Raw genomic sequence first — 26,727 nt, 5'->3', positions numbered from 1 at the left:
CTATTGAATAATGTATAAACCAACCTACTGTAGTCAGAGGTGGGATTTCAGGAGCAACTTGAAACAAATGCAACCAGACTGTAGTAGAACTCTCTGAACATACTAAAATGTCCGTGAAGAAAGTAAAGGGTCTATAGACTATCAGTACAGGTGGGATTTTCTTATAGGAGAGGCTCTGAAGATTTCCAGATTTTAAAAAACAGGACTGATTACGTTGGGTATCAGTCCTATTCTCTCTCAGACTCTATAACTGGATCCAATTACACTCAAAGGTTAGTTTTATCTAGTTTGGGGTTGAGTAGGTCAACCCCAAACCATGCAGCTTTTCAATTTGGTACCATCTCTTCAATAGCATGCCCAAATACGAGTAAGAAGTCATTACAGATTAACATCTGAATCAGTACAATCTCAAAATCAAATGGAAAAAGAATTAAAAAAACAAATTGGGAGCTACTCTGGCAGGGCAGTAAATAGCATCATATGCACTGTCTGAACAGGAGGAAACTCTTTGTTTCAGCCAAAGGGTAGGACTCATTCTTGGTGGAATCAGCTCCATGGCTGTAGGTTTACTTCAGCTCTAAGATGGCTGTAGGTTTACTTCTATGCACTGGTTCTCTCTGTTCTACAGTTAGAGCACCCTTCTGTCTGCATCTTCAGAAAGGACACACACAGGGACTCAAGCTGAAAAACTTCATAGAGCAACCAGAATGATTAAAGCAGCACTCTGGCTGATCCTTGCTATTAAAAACAATTTGATGGTGAATGACAGGACAGGAGCAGTGCCAAGACAAATGCAAGCTGTCTGTGGCAGATCACCTTGTCAGATACCTATTGGAGAGAAGTGCTCTGGTGCTGAGGTGGGCTCCCCATCAGCTTCTCTAACAGCTACATTTCACTGGAGCACAAGGATTATCATCCTCATCAGGAAAGATGAAGCCTCTTCAGCAAATGGTCTCCAAATGTGAAACCAACTTCTCAAGAGGATCAGCATGGCCACAAAATCATGAGTTGTTCCTCATCCCTCACAAACAACTATGACACTCTCCTCCTTCAAAGGGCAAGAGTGGCGAAGATATAACATGTCCTGGTCACGGTCAAGGCACTTTAGCAATGCCAGCAACAAGGCAAAGAATTACTGAAGACAAGTCTGAAATTAGCATTAAAAATATGGGTAGGACCACTTCTCTTGGTCACAGGTTTACCATGAATTTCTGAATCTCAAAGAGTTTGTGTTGCATAGACTGAAATAAATGGAAGAGCCTGATAAGGTTTCATAGAAACCATCAGACTGAGCAGCTTGCTTAACCAAACTGGGTGTGCTCTGCCATGTTTTTCCAAGGCATGTAAATTGCTCCTTTGCCAAGAGCAGAGGTGTCAAGGATTAAATGCCACATATCTATTGGTCAAGGATTAACAATATGGGCAAACATACAGTGTGCTCTGCCTGTCCAGGCGGTATGATTAAGTGTTTGCTGTGCTTATGTCCTTCATTAGTGTTTATCTTTGCTTGTCAATGTTATTAACTTCCTAAACCCCACAGTGATGACAGGGACATTAGTGTCTAAGCACAGGGACGATAATGAGTGAATATGTGTGGATGAAAACTCAGTGAGGCTGAGCTTACACAAACTCACATTCAAATGGTGCCAACAGATCATCACATTTGTATAACCAGTTGGTCTCCAGCCCATTATATTTGTGTCCTGATCATCTTGCTGGTGAATTATTTTTGGAGGTAAATACTATGGTTATTTTCCCATCTACTCACTGGACTTTCACACATTCCAAGCTATTTACCAGCCTCTTTTTTTTGGAAAGCTCTTCTGTTCTTTTCAGGGCCAGTTTGGATGGGGTTTTGAACAACCTGATCTAGTGTACAGTGTCCCTGTCCGCGGGAGAGGGTTGGAACTGGATGAGCTTTATGCTCCCTCTCAATATAAACCACTCTATGATTCTTTTGAAGTTTCTCCGATCATCTCCAAATAATCTTTTTTGTTTTAGTGAAGCACATACTAAAGTTATCATCTTCCAAGGCCCGCGCCTCGGAGCCTTTGCTCTATCGATTTCACTGGTCTACCTAGCTAGCAGGTTTTTATCAACAAAAAATAATGAAAAAAAACCCAAACCCCTTTCCATACACACAGGCTCCAACACCTGATTGGCAGCATCATATTTAGAAAGTTGCAGCAATCATGCAGAAGACTGGGAAGTACAGAGGATTCTGGAAACATCCCGCAGAAAGACACACAGCCACTGCTATTTGAGAAACACAAACGGGAAGACATATTCTTTTCAGGTACTGTAACAAGGCTTCAGAAACACTGACGTAATTCCCCTCTTAATTAAAACAAACAACAGTATTTCTATGATGAGGCTTTTCATTCACATCTTTCCCATCCTGCAACAAGGGCTACTGAGGAATCCATTAAGCAATGCTGGAAGAAGAGCACTCAGAGCATATTCAAGCCCTCCCTATCTAGTAGCTTCTGGTATCTCAAAGTACTACAAGTGGCCCTCCATTGTGTGCATGATGCATTTCCACAGGCACTAAATGAGCTTAATAAAATGAACCTTCTTCACTGATGAGTGGCAGTGCTCCTCACCATAATTTGCTGAAAAAGGTCATTTTTGTCTGTAATAAGAAAATGAAATGCATGCTGGAATGATGGAGCGAGCTCAAATCAGTCCTACATACAATGTGGAAATGTAAACGAGAATCAACCATAAATCTACTGGCTAAATTCAGTTTATGGCTAATCAGCTCTTCGTTTGACAGGATATGCTGCTGTGGAAATGGGATAATTTTATAACTGAATAATTTAAGTAGTTTTATCTTTAAGTAATGATTTCAGGCATATTAATATATGAAGCTTCAGTATTTATATTTTTGTTACATGGACCTGAAGAATTATAAGGTATCAGGAATAACACAGTATTCAGTGATAAATGACATATATAGAGTGGCTTTCATCCCCTAGAGTGACTCTGTGCTCCACAAATCTCTAGGATGGCACGTGGCAGCCAACAAAGGCAGAGCCTGCTGTGTGACAGCACTGGGGCAAGCTGCTTCTCAATAGCAAAGGGAAACTGTCCAATACATTAAGGCCAAGGCTAGAAGGGACAAGCAGATCAGAGCCTGACCTGCTGTTCTGAGAATTCCACAGTATTTTACCTGCACATTCCTGTTAAGACTCTGGTAGTTTATGTCTGGCTTGAAGACAAGCTCCACAAAGACTTACAACCATTATTTGAATGGTGTGAGAACTGGAAAAGCCACTTATCCTTAGAACTCTGTTACAGTCCATCATCTCAGTCACTGGAAAACACTTGGAGAGCCTGTGAGATTGGAGCCTAAATACAGTAGCTTGAGGTCCAAATTCATAGAAATGGATGTGCCTCACTGGCAAAATAATCACTAATCTCTTACTCTCATTCTCCTCCTGTGAGTTCAGCTAGGGATGCATTCTTTTGCATGTTTTAATGCAGTGATGTGGGAACTTCATCTTTAAAAGCAAGATATTTGTGGCTCAGCAGAATCTAAGTACCTTGGTTTAGTTCTTCTTTGGAAAAAATAACGGAGAAAACATGAAAACCAGAATTCCTCTCACTTTGAGGAACTCTTGTAATAGATACAAATAACAAACATGGTGCACACTAGATTGTGCCTGTCACAAGGTGACATCCTCTTACCAATTTTTGCATTAGTCCTCACTGCTGTTTGGAGATGGCTAATTTGAGTGAGGAAAATGGGAAACTCTTAGGATGCAGTTAAGCCATTTAGATGTCACTTTCTCTCATTTTTTGTGTTTTGTCTGTACACATACAGGACTGATAATCTGCACAGATTCACTCATCTATTACATCGTGTCAAGATTCTTCAGCCTCATGCTGCAGCAGATGTTCCTCCAGCCCTGCTCAGAGGAGGTGGCACAAGTCTGCAGAACATCACACTGATATGCAGTGAAGGGAAATAATTAACACAGGCAATGATAATTTAGAACATAGTACATTCCTTTTGTTATATTCCAGGGCTGGAAAAAGGATTGAAAGCTGCTGGACTCCTCTGTCAGAGGAAAGTTTCCTGGTACAGAAAGCAAATCTCAGCCTGCACTACCTGTTGGCTATATTTAGTGGAGTATCTATAGAGTATAAGAAAGGTATAAGAAGTAAGGTATTATAAGTATATAAGCAAGTATATAAGCAAGGCTCAGTTTTTGGAGGAGCAGAATACTGTTTAGTTTTGGGTTTTTTTAATGTAACATTTCAAAAGTCTGGTCTACCAGAAAAGTCGAGTTGCACCAAAACCAGTGTTGGAAAAGAAACCAACTGCCTCTGCTAATAAGAAGAACTTTTCCTTTTCCCCACAAAAATCCTGCCATTTCATTCATAAATAAAATAAGCCACTAACTCAGTTGTTGGCAGGCTCTCCCTTTTATCTTTCACTCACTTGAGAAAGAGTAGCAACATCACGTTTTTGGAAAGCCAAGTGCAGTAATCATAGAATCGGATTTCATGTATTTTTAAAGGCATTTGCAGCAGCTGAGAGCCAATCACTTTTAAAAGAAATATAAACATAGAGAAATTCGGAAGAAGCAACTCAGAGCTCCTGACTTTCTTCATTCCTTCAACACGAGATGAATGTGCTGGGAAGGGACTCCCTTCTCAACGAGATTTCAAAAAGTTAGCAACATTACACTACAAGCACCACTTATTATCTCAAATAAGCTTGCATGACATTTGAGCTGTCTCAACATTTATTGGCCTGGCAGCAGAGTGTGGGATCAACCAGCTCCCTTTCTCTCATTGCTTTTTTCTTCCTCCTGCTTGCTCAAAGTCTGTGTTCATAAAATATTTAGGGGAAGCTCTTCAGAGGCTGATATTGTCTATACTATAGCCCCAGTGCAGGTTTACTGTACTACAGAGACAGATATTCTGCCACCAGAGAAATCAAAAGAGCTGATGGGGTTGATTTCTGCCCCAGGAGCTTACTGTCAGACTGACAGTCTGGGCTCAAACCCTGCCTGGGACACCAGTGTAAGCGGCAGCGGATGAAATGAGCTAACACACAGAACAGATCTGGTCCCTTTTGCATGGGTGTAAGGAGAAATGTTACTTATCAGAGTGGATAAATATGAATGAGTATAGAAATGAATACAGAAATGAATAGAATAAAATATATAGAAGTAGAATGAAATATATCTAGAAATATATAGAATGAATATAGAAACAGAAATATGAATGTTCTGCCTGCTTCTGAGCCCCAGCTTGGGACACCTGACCCTTTGTTACCTCTTACGATCTTCTTCCCACTGAAAAAAAGCAAGCTATGACATGGAATTCAGATGCACTGCTAAATTAAGCTATGAGTTAGGCAGCATCTCCGAGTAGTACCACCCATTTCTGCAGCAGCCTGCCACAAATTCAATAAGCTAGTATGGTCCTCTCCTATCCCCTGAACTTTGTTACAACTTGTTCATCTCATGTGTTCACAGCCTTCCCTACTAATCCACACATTTTGTGCTCTTAGCACTATTTGATCTTTCTCTCCCAGCTTCATTAAATCAGCTACAGATTTCCTACATTTCCCTGTATTAGAGCAAGCATCTGCTTTTAACCTTTTCAGCTAAGCCTGGCTGTCTGAATGCACCTTTGAACCTCTGGCATACTCTAAATCCCTATCTTTTTCTCTATTAGTTCAAGGGATAGATGTTCCTTTGTTCCGCCTTTGGCATTTCTCACCCTTAGGCATCCAGGAGCTTAAATCAGGCTGTTGCTAAACTGTCCTCCTTTAATAATTTTCATGAAGTGCAGTCCAATTATCTCTGTCTTCCTTGGGGATCCATTCAATTAAGCAGAGTCATAATGAGTGAATGGATACCATGCATTGTAACCATATTTACATCCAGATTAATGGGAACCAGATAAAAAAAATTTAAAGCCATCACTATTATAACACCTTGGCTTTTGATTTTGTTATTTTCAGCGTCAGAGACATTTAGAGAGACCAGCACAATCTAAGAGGCTGAGTTTTTAATTTCCTCTTTGGTTTGTTGAAATGAGGGTTTCGAAACAGCAGCAAACTATACGAATTTGTCTTAAAACAGGTTCCTTGCAGGTTAACCAAAACACTTCTCATGACACAAAGTAAGCTGGAACATATCCAGTTTCTTGGACATTTAATGAATTGAAAGTAACATAAGAAACCAGTAACAGAGCCTTGGGCAACATGGTCTAGCGTGAGCTGTCCCAGCCCATGGCAGGGGGTTGGAACTGGATGATCTTAAGGTCCTTTCCAACCCTAACTATTCTGATTCTATGATTCTATGACCTTAAAATCCTTTCCAACACTAACTATTCTATGATTCTATGAATATTTGAGTGGAGATGCTGAGAGTATCAGGCATGCAACAGAAAGGCTGAGCTAGAGATACCAGTTCTGAAGTGACTTTTCTCCCCTCTGAAAGACAAATGCTGGATCTGGAACACGGACCTGTCTCAGATATGGAACAGCTTTGACAGTTATTTTCATTCCTGCTTTGAGGCACCTTTGCATTGCAGGAGGCAAGGCAGAAGGGTCCAATGGAGACTGAAAACCTGGTTCTGTTTCAACACAGCTTAACATAATAGTGTCATAGGCACTGATAAATGTGTCAATAAGCATTTGGAGAAATAACTGGTATCCAGGGAATTCATCTCGGTTGTAGTAGTTTCAGCTGAATAGGTCAGATTTGTTAACATTTTAATTTACACAAATCTGCATTCCAAGTACTGCTCTTCGGCTCCTTTTCCTAACAACAAGAAAATGTCAGCAGCAAAACCAAATTTACTCCTCTAATAGCCTTCTCCAGATTCCAGGAAAAACAAACAAAAACAAAAAGTCCCAATCTGTGCTACAGTTACGGGAGTGCTTAAACACATTTTTCAATTTAGACTTAACACAATTTTATGTTCATAAACCAGAAACTTTTGCCAGTTCCAGCTGTAATCCTGCAAGGCAGCACAGAGTGCTGGGAATAAGCATGTCTCGTAGCTTCAGGGCAGCCCCAGGACTGTGCCCAGAGCTGGTTGTTCTGCCTTCATCCAAGTGTCTCTTGCCCAACCTGGCACCAGCTTGGGACACTTAACACTCTATTTCCATATAGAATGTGCCAGCTTGCCTTGATTTCCCAGACCCAGTGCAATAGGGGAACTAACATGAAGCATATGGCTCCCCAGCAAGTTTTTAGAATACTTCAGATGCAGTAAGACAAAACTGGAAAAAGATGATGTTCTGCTTATCCTTTCCCCCTCAATTATCCCTTCCTCTTTTTTTTCAGCTGATTTACTAAGATTGAAACCTCTCTCCCACTAAGCTATCTCAATCTATGTCTCTGAAATAAATACAAACCAACAACCTGTCTCTACCCATAAAGCCCTACCTCAAAATGCTGGCCCCCACTGATGTCAAAGGGGCAGTAATACTTCTGTCATTTCCATAAAATCAGCACTTCCCTGACAGAATTCAGATCTCTCCTCTGAGTACCCTGCCACTGTCCATCCCCCTAAGGGCTGCCAGCAATCTCTACAGCACTTGTTTCTCCTCTTTGACTACAAGCACGCTGCAGGCTTCAGCCCTGCTTAGGATAATCCACCTGCTTAAGATTCAGCTGACTTTCTGGTTCTGTACATAAAAAGAGCAGAGAAAGGTCAAATCTGCCCCAGGTTGTCCTTGCAAAGCTTGCCACATCAGGTGGAAAGGAACAGGCTCTGGTACTCCTGCTGCTCCCACAGCTCTACTTCTTGTCTTCACATCTGGAATGCTCTTCGCTCACCCGACCTTCTCCTTGGAAAGCTGTTTCACACAGTGTCTACCCCTGGGTTGGCTCGCCCTGAAGCTGTGCCTTGGGCAAGACCCAGATCCACAACACTCCCAGCCGGCAGCCCCATCCCATGCTGGTCCCACTGGCTGCCCGGGGGCACTCTGCTTGCTGCTGAGCTGCTGCCAGAGCTTTTATCCCCTCTTAGCAGTGGCTCCGCAGCTGCATTTGGGATTCATCCCAAAGCTGCTGTGCAGCTCTGAAGCCGAAAAATACCCCTCTGAGGTGCTGGAGGTTTTCACCCCTCTGAGTTGGGTGTTCCAGGCAGGAAACCCATGCACCAGCCTGCACGTTGGGCATCCTGCTTACACCATCCCTGCCATCAGTCATGGAGGAGGAAGGGAGAGAAAGGAGAACAAAACCAGTTTCTGGTGCCTCCTCCCAGGAATGCCGCACACTGGGCTCTCTCAGAATGGATTTCACTGGACTTCTTACCTCTGGGGACTGCCCGAACTTGAAATATCTAAACCTAAGACTATGTAAGAGTTGTCACTTTTGTATCTACTTCATAGCCATACTGTCTGTGGCTGTTTGCTTAATGAACAAATGGTCCTTCCCATCATTTAGTTGATCAAGATCTACTAATTGCATTGGACAGGCAACACTCCATGAACTGCACAGGCCGGTGGAGAAGAATTTCAGTTCTGGGATTCTCTCCCTTCGCACCCATTGACCTCCGTCCCGTTCTTCCCCAGACACTCCAACCCACCACTGATGCTACATTGATTTTTATTTAACTTGTGAGGTATAACTGCTTTGTCCCTGAGCTATACTCACAACTAGAGAAGGCAGAGCTCTGAGAATCATCCTATGTAGCTTACACTGACAAAGCATGTTTTTATCAGTAAAAATGAAATTTCTCCTGCATTTGGAAAAGCAGTACATTCTAAAACACCGGGAAGAAGAAGCATTAAAGGCAGAGCTTCATGCAAAACCAAAATCACTGAAAGAGATTTTCCTAGTTTGGAAATGACACAAAGATCATGACACATGCAAAATGTGTTGAGTATAGGCCGTGTAACTCCTTCCAAAGGTAACACGCAAAGAACTAAGCAAGACAGGTCTAGAAAGGGCTATCGATGTCTGGCACTTTGTCTCACAAAAGAAGAACAAATGCCAATTTACTCATCCCCCTGCTCCTTCTGGAATATTTTGTACATCTTTGAGTTGTACAAATTTACGCAAGAAAAATATCAGCTTCATGAGTGTGAAGATTCTCCCAGGGTTTCACAGTATCACAGTATCACAGTATCACAGTATGTTAGAGATTGGAAGGGACCTCAAAAGATCATCTAGTCCAATCCCCCTGCCAGAGCAGGAACACCTAGATAAGGTTACACAGGAATGTGTCCAGGCGGGTTTTGAATGTCTCCAGAGAAGGAGACTCCACAACCTCCCTGGGCAGCCTGTTCCAGTGTTCTGTCACCCTCACTGAGAAGAAGTTTCTTCTCAAGTTTAAGTGGAACCTCTTGTGTTCCAGTTTATACCCATTACCCCTTGTCTTATCATAGTTTGCCATTGAGAAGAGCCTGGCTCCATCCTCATGACACTCCCCCTTTATATATTTATATACACTAATAAGGTCCCCCCGCAGTCTCCTCTTCTCCAAACTATAGAGACCCAGCTCCCTCAGCCTTTCCTCATAAGGGAGATGCTCCACTCCCTTAATCATCTTTGTCGCCCTGCGCTGGACTCTCTCCAGCAGGTCCCTGTCCTTCTTGAACTGAGGGGCCCAGAACTGGACACAATATTCCAGATGCGGTCTCACCAGGGCAGAGTAGAGGGGAAGGAGGACCTCTCTCGACCTACTGACCACCCCCCTTCTAATACACCCCAGGATGCCATTGGCCGATGGTTTCATCGACTGGATATGGATTCAGACAAAAATACCACATCAAAGCCAGGATGCCCCACAGCTGCTGCAGAAGCAAAGACCGCGATCTCCATGTCACAACTCAAACTTTTAGAGGCTTTGTATTCAAAACAGGATTTGGGCTTCACAAGTCAGTAACCCTCAACAATGGGAAACCCAGTAGGATGGCTTTTAAACTCACCTCTCTGTCAAGCCCAGCAGCTACAGTGACAATGTCTCCCGTCTCGCTGTTAATCGTAAACATATTTTGCGATGGGCTCTGTGGGGTCTGTGTCACGATGCGGTACCTCACCATCCCGTTTGCTGTAGTACTGTCATCTGCATCATTTGCCGTCACTGTCATCACATAGGTACCTTGGAATAAGAGAAGATGAAACATCAGGACTATCTCATTGCAGAGCAGACCACAGTCCATTGACTCAGGGTCATGCATTTTACTCAGAAATACTATGGAGTAGACATCCCATTTCAATGCAACCAGCTACGCAAGGCGAGGATTATGAAAATAGCAATACTGCTGAGACTAGATGATCTGTAAGGATACTGATTACACACAACTGGTATAGAGCGAGAAGTCATATCAGGTTATCTATGATTAACTTCTAATTCTTTCAGTGATAGTCAGTTTTAGGGCAGCATTTTTTGTCCTGCAATTTCATAGTTTCTCACAGCAGATTTCTTTCCATCCAATCACTGCATTCACGTGCATTCAGACATAGAGTTTAATACCCATCAGGTTTCTTAGCAGCTTCAGAAGGACCCCATCATGCCCAGCACATGAACCAACTGCCTGCTGCCTCCAGTTCTTGGAGAAACATCCACCCTTCTGGCCCTTTCTGGAGGAGAAAAAAAGTATTTCTGCAGAGCAAATGGAACAGCTGCTGCCCAGCAGGACAGAAAATCAATGATTTGGTGTGTGTGGCCAGCAATGTATTGAATCATTGGTTTGTTTCTTGCTAATCACCAGTGTCTCCATTTGCTTGCAAAAAAAAATTGCTACTTTCTAGATACTGTTGGGAGTGCACTGATGCACTGACAGGCTCATTATTACTGGAGTTTGGCAGCAGGGTGCTGTGTTAAGAGTGGGAAATTATCATTATGAGGGTAAAAGATGTTACTTGATTGGATGGACTCCTGCAGCTGCATGGTCCTGTGACCCCCCAGAGCTCACAGGGCCCAGCTTTACACTTGCTATGCTGGTAGGAGAGAATGACTGAAAGGACAGACACATACTGCTTACAAAACGCAATCTGCAACAGTGGCTGAACCTAATGATATGAGACCTGAAAGGAGGACTGGGAGGCAGAGAGATACAGTGAAACCAGACATAATCTCGCTTAGTAACCGCTAAACCCAACAGCAGCAATGGAGAGATGGAAGGAACCGCCTGAACACTGCTCATTCGGGAACTCTGAGCAGATGAAACAACTTAGGAGCGTGCTGTGCTGGATGGATGCAAAGTGGTCCCAACAAGAGCCTGAGCTGATTCAAGACAGAGCCACGTGCTGTTCTGCAGAAAGAGCTAAGTTTGTTCTGCTCCCTTGGTTAGATGTGAGCCACTGGCAAACTCCAGGACATGTGGCTACATCAACACTGCATCGTGTCTCATCTAATTAGCCCAGATCCCCAGCTTGTCACAAAGCTATGGAGCTTCCAGTTCAGAGAAAGCAGAGAGCTGGAGAGCTTGCATCTGTTCGCAAGAAAGCTTAAAAACATCCTCTATGCTCTACACAGGCAGATCTACCAATGGCTCTGACATGCCCAAATTCTGTACCCCAGCTGAGGGTTTTTAAGCCACGTGGTGAGTAGAAAATCCCCCCAGTATCTTCCCCAACTTCAGGAAAACAACATTTCTCAGTATTAGCAAGAAGTGGCCTCATAAATTTGTATTTTGCACTGTGCAAAGTGCTTTGCTGATCTCCTTCCTTCTGGTTCAATCAGGCTCTTTTTGTTCTCTGTGGTGATACGAGTTCCTGTGAGTTTTCCTAGTTCAATAAGAATTATAGATTAAAAAATAAATGAATGTGTAAAGCAAATTCTAATGATGAATACATTCCTATCTTTCCACAATAATCTGGATTCACATTTGTGAAATGAAAACAAACTATTCAACAACTTGAACATTTTTCCGATCAATAAACTTCAGGAGAGGGAAGGAACACTGACTTGAAAGAAGGCTGTAGAAGCAATGAATTTTCTCCTTTCTCTTGAAGCATTCTTTTTCCGCTTTTTTTGCAAAACCAGTCATCATGAGACAACTGATACAAATAAAGAGGCCAACCTTTAAATAAGTACAGGGGAAATGTACAGGAGAAATTTAAATCAGAAATGTGCTGAATGAGATGTTTGATTTGGAATTTCTGTTATCGTAATGCATTCTATACTGTGAAAATATCTCTGAACAGAATGTCAAAACCTGGGGCTAATGAAAACACAAGTGGAAGAGGAAAACAGAATCTATTTTAGGACATGTGCAGCCTTTGGACATATTCCAAACAGAGGTGGTATTTCATGATTCACTTCTTGTGCAAAACACACCTCAGAAAGGAAAGGCTGCCAGCTTCAGACCAGGGCACACCACAGTTGTGGTCCTTCCTCATCTGGGATCTCTCAGACTGCACTGTAGCTTCCAAAATAAACTAGGAAAGTACAAGATGGTATGTTCCCAACTTGGCTGGGGAACTCGACAGGCTACAGCTGTGGTGGGCATAGAGTGAGCTGACAGCAGCTGTCCTGTAGATGGAGGGCACAGTCAGTCTCCTTCACTCTTTCCCTAACCTTTTTGCTTCTTCCCTGCAGTGTAGCATTGGACTGAGCACATCTGCTCTAGAAAAAGAGAACTATTTCAACAGCATTTGATCTACATCCCCATAAAGGGAGATGGGACTGGACAAAAGTCTCTAAGGTCATGAACTAAGCACCAGGAGCTGTACTTCAAGAAGCAATCTGCTCCCTAACTCATATCTTTAATTTTGATTATGAAACCCAACCACAGAAAAAATAGAGAGGAATTTGGCATTAATTACTAACTCGTAACTTAATAAAATGGCCTTTGCAAAGGATTCTGTGTGGATGCAGCACTGCAGCACATGATGGAACTGCAGTAGCCGCTTTCTTCCCCAGCTCTCCCTCGGGCTGCTTGTCTGACCATATTTTGCTGTAAATCAGCTCAAATTGTTTCTTCTTCTGTGCAGTCTGGATGGTGGCTGACATATCCCTTCCCATTTCTATGCATACACATTTCACACCTGGAAATGCTGACCCAAGGATAAGAACATGACGTCATCTCCCATGGCAAGGGTACCACTCCTGAGGTCCGCTCCACGGTGCCGGTGTAACCTACATCACCATCTCCATTCCACTCAGTTTTCTGTACATTTAGGCTGTCTTTAAGCAACAGATATCCTCTAGATACCTGTGTGCTGCAGCGAATGACATAAACATATATCTATGCACAAGAGTATTCAGTAGAGCAATGTGGATATATACTGCTACAGTCTCAAACATTTTCTGAGTGCTATATAAAGTCTCCCACTATACTAAGAGTTTTGGTGATGATTTACCTGCTATAAAAGTAAATAAAGTTATGTTTCTGTGTTCTATGCATGGGGGTATATCTTCATATACTTTATATTAAAATAAAGGAAATACATTCCCATACCCAGCACCTATTACTACACAAATTAGGCAAACATACAGTGGCAGACAGAACAGTTCTTACACTCTTGAGGACTGAGGATGGTATTATTAGGGTTTCAATGAAAAAGCACGAACTGCCCAACCTGGTCCACAGAATGTGTGTATGTGTTTTGTGGAAACCCAAGTATTAACCACACCACCTTTAAATCACTATATCCTACCCAGAGACTGGAAGCAGTCACTACAGACCAGAAACACTAGGCAAACTCCTCACATTCAAGACGCCCACACTGTACTTTGCCAAGTTGACCTTGCCCATAGCAGGGGAATTGGAACTAGATGATTTTTAAGGTCCCTTCCAATCCAAACTGTTCTTTGATTCTGTGACTTTTGGGCCAGACCTTGTCAGTGGTGATGGAGCCACAAGAGAAGTGCACAAATGGGGCAGGAGGGGCTTTATGCTTTCAGTGCATGAGAGAAGCATTAGCTTTACTTTTCTGCTCTGAAGGGCTTGCTCTCAAGCACGCTGCTAACATTAAGTGAATGTACCAAGAGCCAAAACTCAGGAATTTGCCCCAGTCTGTGCAGTGTATTCACATAATGAATACCCAGTCCAGTTTTTGATATAACTGTATTAAACTACACACCTGGCCTACTAAGTCAGGTAGATAACCTGTTGAAAGAAAACCATTTCTTTTTAAATAAGACACACAGTCTGTTAAATAAAATACCTAACCTAGTACATCATGTCAATATTAAATCAAATTTGTTGCATGTTGAACAGCTCTTCCGAGAAACAGATTGAATTATCATGCACAGCTAGTGATGACAAGATTACTGTGCATTAGCTTTCATTAACTAATGCACCAAGTTCATATATCACCTGAGTTAAAATTAATGTATGGCATGACGAAGAAGATCTATCAATAAAAGGCAAGCCCCCAAGAATTTGCAACTTCACGTGTTCCCTTTGATTTCCCAGAGACTGCCATCTCCTAGATGTTATTTTATCAAATGAGGTGTTTTTATTTCAGTCTAACAAAGGGCAAAACACATGAGAGAGATGCTTGAAAGCACTCCTTATGGAAAATATTCCCTTTAGATTAATTAAGCTTTCTACAGGATAGGCAAAATAACGCCTTACAGAACCTGGGGGGATGGAAGCAAAGGGAGATAATTTTTGCCTCTATATTCAATTTTGTTTATCAATTTTAAAATCGATTGCATCTATTTGGAAAAAGCTGCAAGAAGGTTTTGTTAGGTTTGCTGTATCTCATGCCAGCTGTACATGTTGAGTAAAAAGAAGCAAAACAAGACAGTTGTCCTGTGTATGTGCAAGCAGATAAGCACACATTTGTAAACAAATGTGTCCCCCCCAGTCACTCTGGAATCTGAGAATCAGCTCAGACAGTCCGCAAGCATGCTGAGGAGTGCTAATTCACATCACGTTGTCTGCAAGCTCTGCTCTTCCATCTATGCAACTTCACTTCTCTGAAAAGACTGAGCTTTTATGGTTCTAAGGCATACAAACAGTATCTTAGTTTTGCTCCCGAAGTCCGTGTTTCAATTTCTTTATAATTACAATTTTTCTAAGCTGGTTTCCTATCCATTAGTAAGATTTAATGCATGCTTAAAAAAAAGAGCTAATGGACACTTGTCAGGAGTCAAAATAACAATAAAAAAAGAGAGATAAAAAAACCTTTCGCTTTGCCCTTTATACCACATATCATTATAAAAATGCACAATCCTCAGTTTACTCATGTGATAGAAACAGAAAAAGCTAAAGCTTCATCCAGTTTTTACTGATAATACTAATTCTCTACTCAGCTTTATCTTACAGTTTATGTTTTTTAATGGCTGGTAAATGGTTGCAGAATCATTAAAGGTTGGTTAACCTTCTCAGTCTAATTTTGACCTACAAGCTACTTAATTTAATCATTCCCCCATAGAAAAGGATTGAATCATTATGTGCAGACATGTGGTGATGGCCATATTACATTAGATCTTCATTAACCCAAGTTAATAATGTCTTAGTACTAATGGAAACCTCCCCTAACTCCTAATTTTTTTTCATCCCAAATTGGAAAGCTCACTTAGTGAATACTCTGCATCTTATGCTAGATAGAAAGCAGACAGTAATTGCTGATGGGAAGATTAAATACTGAAAAGTGGTGTAAAATTCACAACATTTCCTAAAAATAATTTTTTTCCACTCAGAAGTGTTTCCTGATGTTAGCTTTTCCCCCCACAGAGGATGGGAATCTCATGCCCCTACTCATGATAGGAACATTTCACCCTTAAAGTGATTTCATTCATTGCAATAAGTCTCAGGGACAGAAAGGCAGAACACTAGAAAAGCAAAGGTGTCAAAACTAAGGTGCAATGAGAAGCATGATGGGATCCTAAACAAGTCTTCAGAGTACAACTATACACATAACTACTTGTATACAGCTTCCCTATGCAAAATATGATCTTTCTTACCCATAAACATGCTGAAGTGTGCGTGTGCTACGATTGTTTTTAATTGATCAATAAAACTAAGAAGATTCTTCCATTACAATGTGGGGATTTGAGGTGAGGGACAGGAGGGGGCTGTCTCCAGGTATGCAGGTTGCAATGCTTATGAACCATCCCAAGTTGGTTTTACTTGCCCTACCTGGGGTACCAGTAGCAGTCTGGATGGCGCAGCACAGAGCTCCTTATGGGTGAATTTATCTTGCCAGTAAATATGACTTTGAGAACGGTGTTTGGAGAACTGCTGTAGTGTTAAAGACTAAAACATCTCAGCAAACTAATCTGTATCCTCAAGTTAAAAAAAAATAAAACTTACTCAATGGGTAATTTGAAGCACTTTCATGTACTCCTTGTTGAGGGTTTCAAATGAAAAATGGTATTAGCAACAAATTTGGTAAGGGTACACTTGATCCCATCATGTAGAACACTTAAGATGATGCTGAACAGCACTGAGCTCAATATTGATCTCTAGGGGACCCCACTAGTGCCAGGTTCCTAGCTGGAGATGGAACTATTCACCACCCTCAGCGCGTGTCCTATCAGCCAGCTCCCCACTCACTGCACAGACCACTCGTCTAGACCATAACAAATCAGTTTCTCTAAGAGGAGGCTGTGGAAACTGTATCATATACTTAAATTGCACCCCACATGCTGTGGATAGAAAACTAAATAGAAACAGCACTTTCCTTCTGAATGATATTCCTTCAGTCCTAATAGAGATCTACTATCATTCTCTTCCACCATTATTTTGTAATCATTGGCAAATTTTGACCTTTCAAGCAGCTAACCTAATTCATAAAGGATGCCACTTCCTAATTAGTGGAGACATCAGATTCTCAGCCTTCAACAAGGCAAGAGCCATCCTAGTGAGAATAAAGACAGCAAGCAGTCTGGAGAGATGACTGAGCAAGTTGAAGAGGTTGCTGTCACCCAGAACAGAAATAATACCTTCTTATTGTTAGAAATGAAATAAATACCTCCAGAGAGTAAATGAATGGATGCACTGAATGCAGCGTGCACATGGGCACGGCCAGATTTGGAGATAACTATTGCAGAGCAGTCTGCAGCCTACTGAGACCCTGCAAGCTGCAGAGAAATAACAGAAGTAAAACATTCAGCCTCTGAGCAAGTAGTTTTGACTGCATAAATCAATGAGCCTGAGCTCAGCTGAGCTCCTGCAGATGAATCCTCGTGATTCCCAGAGTTGAATTCAGAAAATAGGGAAAGTGTAACTTAGGATAAGGTATCCTGAAAACCACCACAGAACTGTGCTTGAAAGTGTGGCTGGGTTTCATGCTTGACTGAAGGTATATGGAACTAGTGAATTCATACAGACCTAGCTGCAAAACCTTAGACTTAACGCATCGTTCACAAGGCCTGAATCCAATCCTTGAATTTTAACAATACAATGTAATATAATAAATATATTATAATGTAATGTAAAGTAATTTTAATACTGTAATATATATCATACTGTGGTATTTGTAACTGCTGGTTAAAAGGCGGCAGAGATTGGACTGTTGCAACTCCCTTCCAGCGTGGCCTCAGAATGCATTTCCAGATTTTTTTCTTTTTATCAACTTTGCCGTTTCTTCTGGAGGAAAAAAAACATCAGCCTGGGGATTTGCATTTTCTTCCTCACCTACAGCCCTATAATGCACTTCCTTGCTCTTGGGACCGGATGCTTCTGAAAAGGAAATTAAGAGCACAGATTTCATAACCACTCACCTTGAAACAAAACGGAAAGCACTACCACATGTGGCTGCAGAAAAACGATTCCTTATCTTAAAATTGTTCTTGGCTGAGCAAAAGAACTTAAAAAAGAATATTGTGCATCTAAAGTCTGTGTGCAATGTGTGAGAGAATACATGGGTTGGACAAAGCCATTTCTAACAGTAGATAAATTGCAAGGATAAGAGTAGCACCTACCCAAGCTGCAGAAGATGGCACTGCACTGATGGGTGTATTTGGGCTTGATGAACCCAGCAGCATTGCACTCAACATGTGAAGAGCTCTGGGATGACTGGCAGAATCTGTTGAAAACTACCCTGGCTCGAGAAGATTCTACCATTTTAACTTTATATAATCTCTCTGAAGCATAGGGCATTGGGATTATTTCTAGATTCTAGTGCTATCAACACCCTGGCTGCCCTGTGCCAGCAGCCAAGTCAGCCAAGGTCTGCCAACCTGTTCAGGTGCTCTGTTGAATTAGGTCCTCCCTAACTGCTCAAATTAATTTGCCTCCAGCTGGTAAAAGAATATTTAATGTTTTAATTATAAGCAGAGCTATGGTGGTTTTGGAATGGTCTTTACTGGAAGAAAGGGGTTTTCACTCAGCGTCCTATTAATTTTTAAAGACGAAGCACCTTCTCTTCAGATCTCCAGCACTGCTGCTTTCATTTCCTCCCCTGCCACCCAGCAGCACTCGCTCTGTTCCTTCACTGAAAGAACAACCTGCAGGACACTAGTCATCTCTTTCTGAATTGTACTGTCAGGTTGGAGAAGAAGAACAAGCCAGAACAGCAGAATACAAATTCTCCACATGAATATATATACAAACGCAACTATATGCCTTAAAAGATTAATTTCACAAGCCTTAAATTGCAGTTTAATTTGAAAACTAATTCAGCCTCATAATTGGCTTTCTGTTCAAATCACTGAGGCTAAAGATTTAAATTCTTAATATTCAGATGACTTTCAAGTTTCTGGCCCCATCTGTGCATTAGTCCATGGTGCTAATCTCTGAGGGAATCTCTGCTGGCACAGAAATAAAATAAACAAACTGGGACACTAGTAGAATAATCGGCTTTTAAAATCCTTGGGTTTTTATATACTGCTTATTTTTACGAGATTTCTTTAACTCAATTTGCCACATATAGATTTGGCTCCCAGCTATTCCATTTTTCACAGGGCATGCCATCAACAATTACTGTATCAGAGTTCCATGAAATCAGGAGGAGATCGGGAGATTTTAAATGACAACATTCCTCATGTAAGAAATACTAATATTCCTTTGTTTTAGAGGACTGTCCATACTTAGCATCATTCACACCACTCCCAGAGAGGGTGGCAGGAGGAAACTGTCCTACACAGCAACATGAGGAAGAAAGAGTTGGATGAAACTCCAGTTTAAAAGAAGCTACTTGGACTTCTGCTTTTGACTTGAAAGATGTATTCAGAAAGTTAGTGAAGTGGAAAGGATGAATGGGAATGGAAAAGGCCAGTCTGACAAGAACAAATTGTTTAGGAGAGATGTGTTAATTTCTGACAATCTTTCTGTTAAAACAAAATAGATATAACTCAGAGCAAAGCACTCGAGTTGCTGCAGAGCATTTCACATTGACCTTTTCAGAACTGAACGCTTCAGTTAAGTGAGACATCCACATTCTACCATAAGGTACATTTTGTGGTGGTTATATCAAAACTAAGCTTCTGCAGTGAACAAAACAACTTCTCTCCATCATGTTTTTGTTTTGTGATTAAATTCCCCTTTTTTCTTTTATAATCTAAGCATTTTCATTCTATCTTATTGAGCAAAACCTGTAGAATTTCTTCTGAACCAGCACTCCCCACAGATACCCCTGGGATGCTCCAAGCTCAGAGGTACAAGTGCAGGGCTGGGCTTACAGCAGGCAGTAATTGGTGTTGTAGACCCCAAGCCCCAGCTCCTTTCTGCTGTAAGGTGGTGGAGCTTGCACATTGCAGCTCAGAGACATGGGCTTTGAAAAGGCAGCAGAATCCTCACAGCGCAGGCAGCGTTGGGCAGTGAAGCCGTGCAACCCATCCCGCTTTACCAGCGCTTGAAAGGCAACTTCTGCAGCTCCAGGAGAACTTTGCTGATTAAGGCTGCCAGAGGGACCAGGGGGATTTCAGCTCGAGCTTGCAGCTGCATTTTTAAAACTCGGCTGTGTTCTTCATATAGAGGCAAAGTTCAAAGAAGCAGAACATTATTCAATATGAGTAAAACACGGTCTTTTAAGATACACTTTCAAACAGTGTCGCGTTAAATCAAAACAGCTCATGGAGGGAGAGAGTAAAGGAAGGAAGAAGGTCTTTTGGAAAAGAAAACCCTGCATCACTATTCCTGTTCTGCATTTTTGGGAGGGTCTGCATTTGCACATTTAAATTGTCTAGCTGCATGACCTTAGGCTAGATAAGCTGGAAGGGCATTAAAATGTTTTCCAGAGAGTGTCAGAAAAGGAGAAAGAAATGCAATTCAGTCTAAGAGCCAGCACACATTTGAAGATGTACAGGGGCCAGGCTTTGGCACACATGTTTGCACTACAGAGAACTTTACTCCATGAAGAATGAGCTTCTGATTTCAAGAACACCAGGCTATGGTGTAAGACACTATTTCAATTAAGTTATTACAATCTTAACCAGTAACAACAACCTATTACAATTAATAATACTTGATGATTTCGCTTCTATTCCTGTCAAGGGTTGCTTCAAGGTGACTTGCACACTGCAAAGAGCACACTCTTTGGAAACCCAGGCAGCCTGAGTACTCTGCAGTCTGGGAACCCCTTCACTTAAAATCCGTCAGACTATCTTTAATGAGTCTCTTCACCTTGCTGCCAATTCTTACAGCTCCTGGACAATCCCCTTTGAAGGATATTTGTATTTTAGGCTAAAGCAAACTTGCTTCTTCTGTGGGAGGCTAAATGCCCAGCAGTATCACACAGTGCTGCAGGTTGGAGTACACATCCTTCCTGTGTTCCCATTTTCTTGGTTCACTCTACCTCCTTTCGGCTTATTCAGTGTCAAGTCAGTAGGTCACATCTTCCTTGGCTACCCTGCATCCCCTGCCATGGCCAGGCACAATTTGCAGCTGTCCTGCAAGGGTCAGAGATGAGGCACGGTGCCCTCTGTCAGCTCACCGCATCCTGGCTGCTATGGGAGGACCACACTGCCTCTGGTGCTGCAGCATCCTTGGAGACACAGCCCTGCCTGCACTCCAGGTGCTTGGCTTTGCCCTCTACCCTGGGATGTGCTCTGACAGCACCACTGAGCCCTTCCTGTTCACTTTGAATGGGATCTGCTCTATTGATCCTGCTAAAGCTTTACAGGGCTTTCCCTGCAGCTCAAGGTCACTGCGCCCTGCTCAGTCTGTGCTCAACAGCATATTTCTGATGGTCTCGCTCTGCAAAATTTCCATGGGTAGAGCTTCAGCTCCATATGTCCCGGTTTTCTTTTCTTTTTTTTTTTTTTAAATCTGGGCAAAATTCCTACTGGCTTCAACCAATCACTGTCTGCTCACATTAGCTACCCTCAGAGTCAGCATTTATCTGGGATACTCTAACACTACTTTTCTCATCAGAGGTGTGCAAAATTATGAAGAACCTTGCAGATACTGTGGCAATCGAGTAACACTGCATTCTTAATCACAGCCATTATAAATGGGCATATGGAAGATGTGAGAAATAACAATTGTACAGGATATCCAGGGAAGCATTTTTAGTCCTCAGGCATAGTTGAGTAGCAATGAACAGTGGAAAATGAATGCTGAACTCCTCTAACATAATAAGATTTTTTTAGTTTGCTTGAAGCAAATCTGTACTTTATACATGGATATACACACATATGCATATCCATATTTATAGATGCATAGACATATATAACATACTGTTGAATCAATATTGAACACATTTTGCCGGTACCTCCAGGAATATGCAAAGTCGACCAGTGCCACAAATAATCATGAATTCTGGCTGCATATTTTTATTCTTGCAGCGGCTGGAGTGGCACCTCCTTCGTTACTATAATCCTCTGCAGCATCCTGAACTATAAAAATGTTTCCAAATCTCTGCAAGATCTACGCTTAGCTAAATACATTGTCTAGACTTGTCTCTATACAGAACAGGGATACGGAACTTTGAGGCAAAGGAGGAGCACGCAGACATCCACAGAAACTCTGTGACCTCTCCATCACTTTCTCAAAGACACAGCATCATGTTTATAGCCAAGTACATGGATTGAGGGCCTCAGATACCCAAATTCCACTACAAAAGCCAAGAACAGCAATTCAATACTAATATAAACCTTTAAAAGAACAGCGATTAAACAGGAAAGACAGGAAAAAAAAACCAAAATCCAACAAACACATCAAAGACAAATGTAATTGCTTTTGAATAAAACCAGATTGCTTTCTACCTGCCTGCCTTAAAGGCAGGCATTCTAGCCTGGGATACAAAACACCAAAAATCACTGATGGAAGCAAGAGACAGGAGCATTTTGTAGGCAAAGTTATCTTATTTTGATTTAATAGCACAAAGGCTTATCTGGATTTCAGACAAGAAGAGGATGCAATTTACTGCTTCTTTCACACAAATCAGCAGAGCTAGTTAGAACATTTGGGAACACTTTGAATATTGATCTGTCCTAGAATAAGATGTAAGAAATATGATTTGTTATGGAAATGCTGTATCAGTCTTCAAACCTTGATATACCCCTAAGTGGCCTTCAAACGAAAGCCAGAAAATCCTCTAGGTAGATGTCAACAGAAGCATTAGCTCAGGGATTCTCACATCCCCTCTGCTGAGCAGGACCAGGATCAGCACTTCGAAGCCAGTACATCACCACCCAAAGCACATCAGGAACGGAGCTGTACCTATTATTGCCTCAAAAATAACATCACGTTCTGTTCCCACTGCATGCCACCGCAGCAGCCCATTCCTCACAGTGCTGAAAGACAATCAATCATGCCTGTGAATCACCTGATTAAAACCAGTGGCCCCCAGAGACTTTCCTATGACACCTCAGGCAGGGGAGAAGCCATGATAAATGTTTGCTGACACCAAATAAAGTCATATGGGGTTCAACCCCTCAGCCAACAAACAACTGAGGATAAAATCTGCCTTGGAAAAATCTGCCTCTGATTTCAGGAGGGTTCCAATTGTACTGCTGACAGTTTTCACAGTATAATTTATGTTCTGAGAATGAATACGCTCAGATTAGTTATGCTCAGCAATAAGCTAAAACAACCCTGCTACCAATATTGGAAACTGCAGGGTTACACTGCACTTAAATAATAAATCAACAATATAGTTGAAAAGAAAACATGAAAGACCCTTATAGCTGTATTTTTCCAAGCATATAAACATGGTCATGTAAAAATCATCACTTGTATTCTGTTTATAGCTTACTCCCTCACTAATTTTTCACCCACAAATCATTTTCCCCCATTTCTCCCTCCATAAGAAAGCCCATGGGGTGGAGGGTGAATCAGCCATTTCAGTGGGAACATTCCCACTTCAACAGGTTTGCATCAGGCCCCAAATAACAAAGGATTATCTTCACACCTTCACAGAGACCTACTTGGAGTTTGCCTGGATACTAGATACTGAGTTTGCAAATGACGAGATTAAGTATCATAGAGGCGGATACTCAGCATTTCAGGCACAAGGTCAGGGACTGGCCACTGCCAGGCTGGCTGTCAGCACTCTCCAATTAAACTAACCACCCTGCACACGTGAGAACGGCAACACAGAGCATTACTCTACAAAACTGCTGCTGTTGCAAATACCATATCTAGGAAGGGACCACCAGGATCCAGGTTCACTCTAACCCCAGTCTGCACTTTCTCTGCATCTAGAGAAAGATACACTAGCTAGATTGTTCTCACCTCCACCAGCCTTCAGCAAAAAGCTATCAACAGCAAACCTCTCCTGCATTCCCTCTATCTCAAGAGGAGGTGAAGCCACCACACCAGATTAATGTTGGAATGCCTGTGAAACTTCAAGACTTTTTTTCAACCATACCTGGTTTAGAGCCTTCATCAACAGATCCATTATAGACTTGGTTTATAAACTCTGGTCTGTTGTCATTCATATCAATCACATAGATGTACAGGTCAATAGGATTCTCCACCTTGTTTCCATTCATATCCACTGCATGAGCCCGGAGCTGGGAATAAGCACAGTGAAAGCACAGTATCAGCAATTGGATTTGTTTCAGAATGAGAGACCATGTTTTGCAAGATTTGACTTCACTTCATAAATACTTCCTCAAAATTGAACTGAATGAGTATCTAATTCCAGCAGAAAGCAGTGACGCGGCTTCCATCTCCACTCCACACAGACAGTTCTTCCAAGGCTTAACACAATACTGAGATAGCATTTTAAAATAGCAACTGTTAGTGGAAACACTTTCAACTGGTGCAGTGCTGTTACCTCCCCCACTGCTAATAGACCACTACATTTTCATTTTTAAGATGTGGTGAACCTTGGCTGACAATCTGAAAAGCAAATTTTGCTTAGTTCCAAACACAGTGAGGAAATGAGTTTGACTTGAGAAGTTGCTTATGGGAACCTGCAGCCTTTCATAACCACAATAACAGGGATTAGTAAGGGAAGAGACTTCACAATGACATTAGTATTGTTGATTGTTTAATCACAGTCTCTAGGAACAGGAACAGCTACGGATCCCATTGCTCTATGCATCAAAGAACACAGAAAAGTCCCTTTCCTTCAAATGATGCGAGCCCCTAAGAATGAAATATTTTTCTCAGGCTTGACTAAAATATCCAGTGATGAAACATTAGAATAACCAGAGCCGCAGTGTTAAGCCCCCAGTTAAACTGGAGCTGCGGCTTTATCTTATTAGCAATAACCATCAGTAATGATGCTCGAAAACAAGAGCATCTGTTTTCGGAACAAAAGGGACAGATACAGCATGTCAAAATGAGTAATTAATAAAACAAAGCAATCAACAATAGTCTGGAACAATCAGTAATCAGGTGAAAAAAAATTGATAGCTCTCTCATTAAAGGGAACAGATGGCGACTGTAAATGGAGTGCACCGAATGGAGCTGAGGATGTCGGCTTCAGAGAACAACTCAGACAAGCGAGGAAAGGGCTGCATGGCCCCTGGCTATGGCTGGGCAGCTGAGAGGCATTGCCCGGGTGTGAGCACTGCAGATTTCATTTGTCATTCCTTGTCATTTCAGCACCTGTGAGTGTTGCTGGGCCTCCGCACTGCCATCTCAATCGGGGACAGTAGGGTGACATCCTGCAAGGCTGGCGGGAGGAAAGGTGAAGACTTCAGAGGATGTTAGCTTGGCTCAAGGGCTGGCCGGATGTGCGGGGCTGAGGCACAGAGGACACATCAGTTCCTGCCTCCAGAGGGATCAAGGCCTCTGGTACCTCCCAGCAGCAACCTGGTCCATCGGGCTGCTGCCGGGAGTCAGAGCTCCTGTGCCAAGGAGGGCTCCAGCTCCTCTGATGCATGACAAATAAATGTGCTAATTGCATTAGCACTGATTTCCGTCTTCTGCTCTCGCTGTGCCTGTGATTGATGTCACTCTCTCCATCTACAGTGTTCAGAAGTCCAGAGCTTAACAAAAGAAACTTCACACTCTTAGGGTGGGCTGGATTAACATTTAATCAAGCAAAGAGAACAAACCTCCACGTGAAATGAGCCAGAAGAAAAACACTGCTTTTTTAAAGGAAGTTAAGCACCACTTTTTCTTTAAAGACTGAAGAAGTCTGGCCTTGTTTTCCATATAGGATGCATAATTTGTATTTCACGACCTGTAATGCTCTTAATACCTGCATTTCTTCCCTGCATACAAACTGCTTCAGCTCTCACCTGTTGAGCCACCCCTCATCATGTCAGATGGAGCAATTCAGTAACTTTACCAGTCAGAGGTCAGACTGCCTTTGAAAAAAAAAAAAAGGAATTTGGAGCTAAAATTAAAGTTATTACCTTCAAACTGGGGCAGCACGGGGCCCTCTCTTGCTGCATTTCCAGCAGCAGGAATGGTTCCATTCAGAGATAAAGCAGAGAGCAAAGCTGGTATCTCCCCCCCTCAGATCTGACTCTCCCCCTGCAAATTTTTAATTACAACTGAAAGCTTTTGTTTGAAACTTCCAGGAATAAGGGATTTCTCAGCAATGTACATCTATCTGCTTGTTGCACTCTCCAAGCACATGTACCCACAAACGCATTGCTGCCTGAACTCAAGGAAAAAAGAGATTCAATAAGTAAAACGAAGAATCTCATCAAATCTGCACAAGTGTCACCTCTGTCCCCAGCATAGGGGAGGATAGTGCCTGGGCACACAGGCACTGGTGTCCTGACTAAAGGCTTTAGGGTAGCCAGGAGGATGGTGCCCACTCCCCAGGCCCAGCCAGCAGACCCTGCGCCTTTACCTCCTGCACTGTGCTGGTGTCTGGGTGTCCATAGCTGCATTTCTCTGCCCTCCAACGCAGGTGTTTCTGCTGTCCTTTCTGCACACCCCTCTTCCCTCTCCTCCTGCTCCTTTTCTGAGTGATATCAATGAACTTTTCTTCTTTTTATCTCTTGTGCTTGCTGGCATGAATTTTCTCTATTGATATTTTAGCAACTCTCATGTGCCAATGCCTCCCCACCCTCCCACAATACATTGCTCCTCTGCGGGCAGTGCCAACCGCACCAGAGGGAAAAGAGAGGCTTGAGCCAGATGGTTGAATCTCAACTCGGCTCAACGGGAGCTCTTCCTTGTTAGAGACAATTCCTCATTGGAGACCATTACCAGCAGAGAGATAAAGGAAGGAGGGACTCCAGCGGAGCAATCTGTCCACTAGGAAACTAGTTCTGTCTCCAAGGCAGATCAGATGTTATATGTGGGATAATACATACAGGTGTCCCTGCCCAGGAGAGGGTGATTGGAACTAAATGACCTTTAAGATCCATTCCAACCCAAGCCATTCTGTGATTCTATAATTTCCCTTCCTTAATTCACCTTCTCCCATGTTCTCCTGCCGTACTCTTTAAATTAATGAGGCACCCTCAAACTGAACAACACACTTTGTTCTGGAGTCATTCTTCAGATGTTGAGACAGGGTTCATTTGTGCAAGGCACGG

At 42.3% G+C, this 26,727-nt stretch overlaps 1 protein-coding gene across 1 annotated transcript in view; it reads right to left on the bottom strand.

The window, feature by feature from the left end:
• LOC308226345 (cadherin-4) overlaps positions 1-26,727 on the bottom strand; it is a gene marked incomplete at its 5' end in the record, with an annotated part of 462,244 nt that overhangs the window by 70,318 nt on the left and 365,199 nt on the right. The window contains 2 exons of the mRNA XM_080628000.1: positions 9,911-10,083; positions 23,643-23,787. Of these exons, the coding sequence (XP_080484126.1) occupies positions 9,911-10,083; positions 23,643-23,787 (318 nt within the window). The remainder of the gene's footprint in view (positions 1-9,910; positions 10,084-23,642; positions 23,788-26,727) is intronic.

This window comes from Psittacula echo (assembly GCF_963264785.1).
Source record: "Psittacula echo genome assembly, chromosome: 12".
NCBI classification, from domain to species: Eukaryota; Metazoa; Chordata; class Aves; order Psittaciformes; family Psittacidae; genus Psittacula; species Psittacula echo.
Note: the sequence above shows the minus strand (reverse complement) of the source record. Positions and strands in the feature narration are given on the sequence as shown.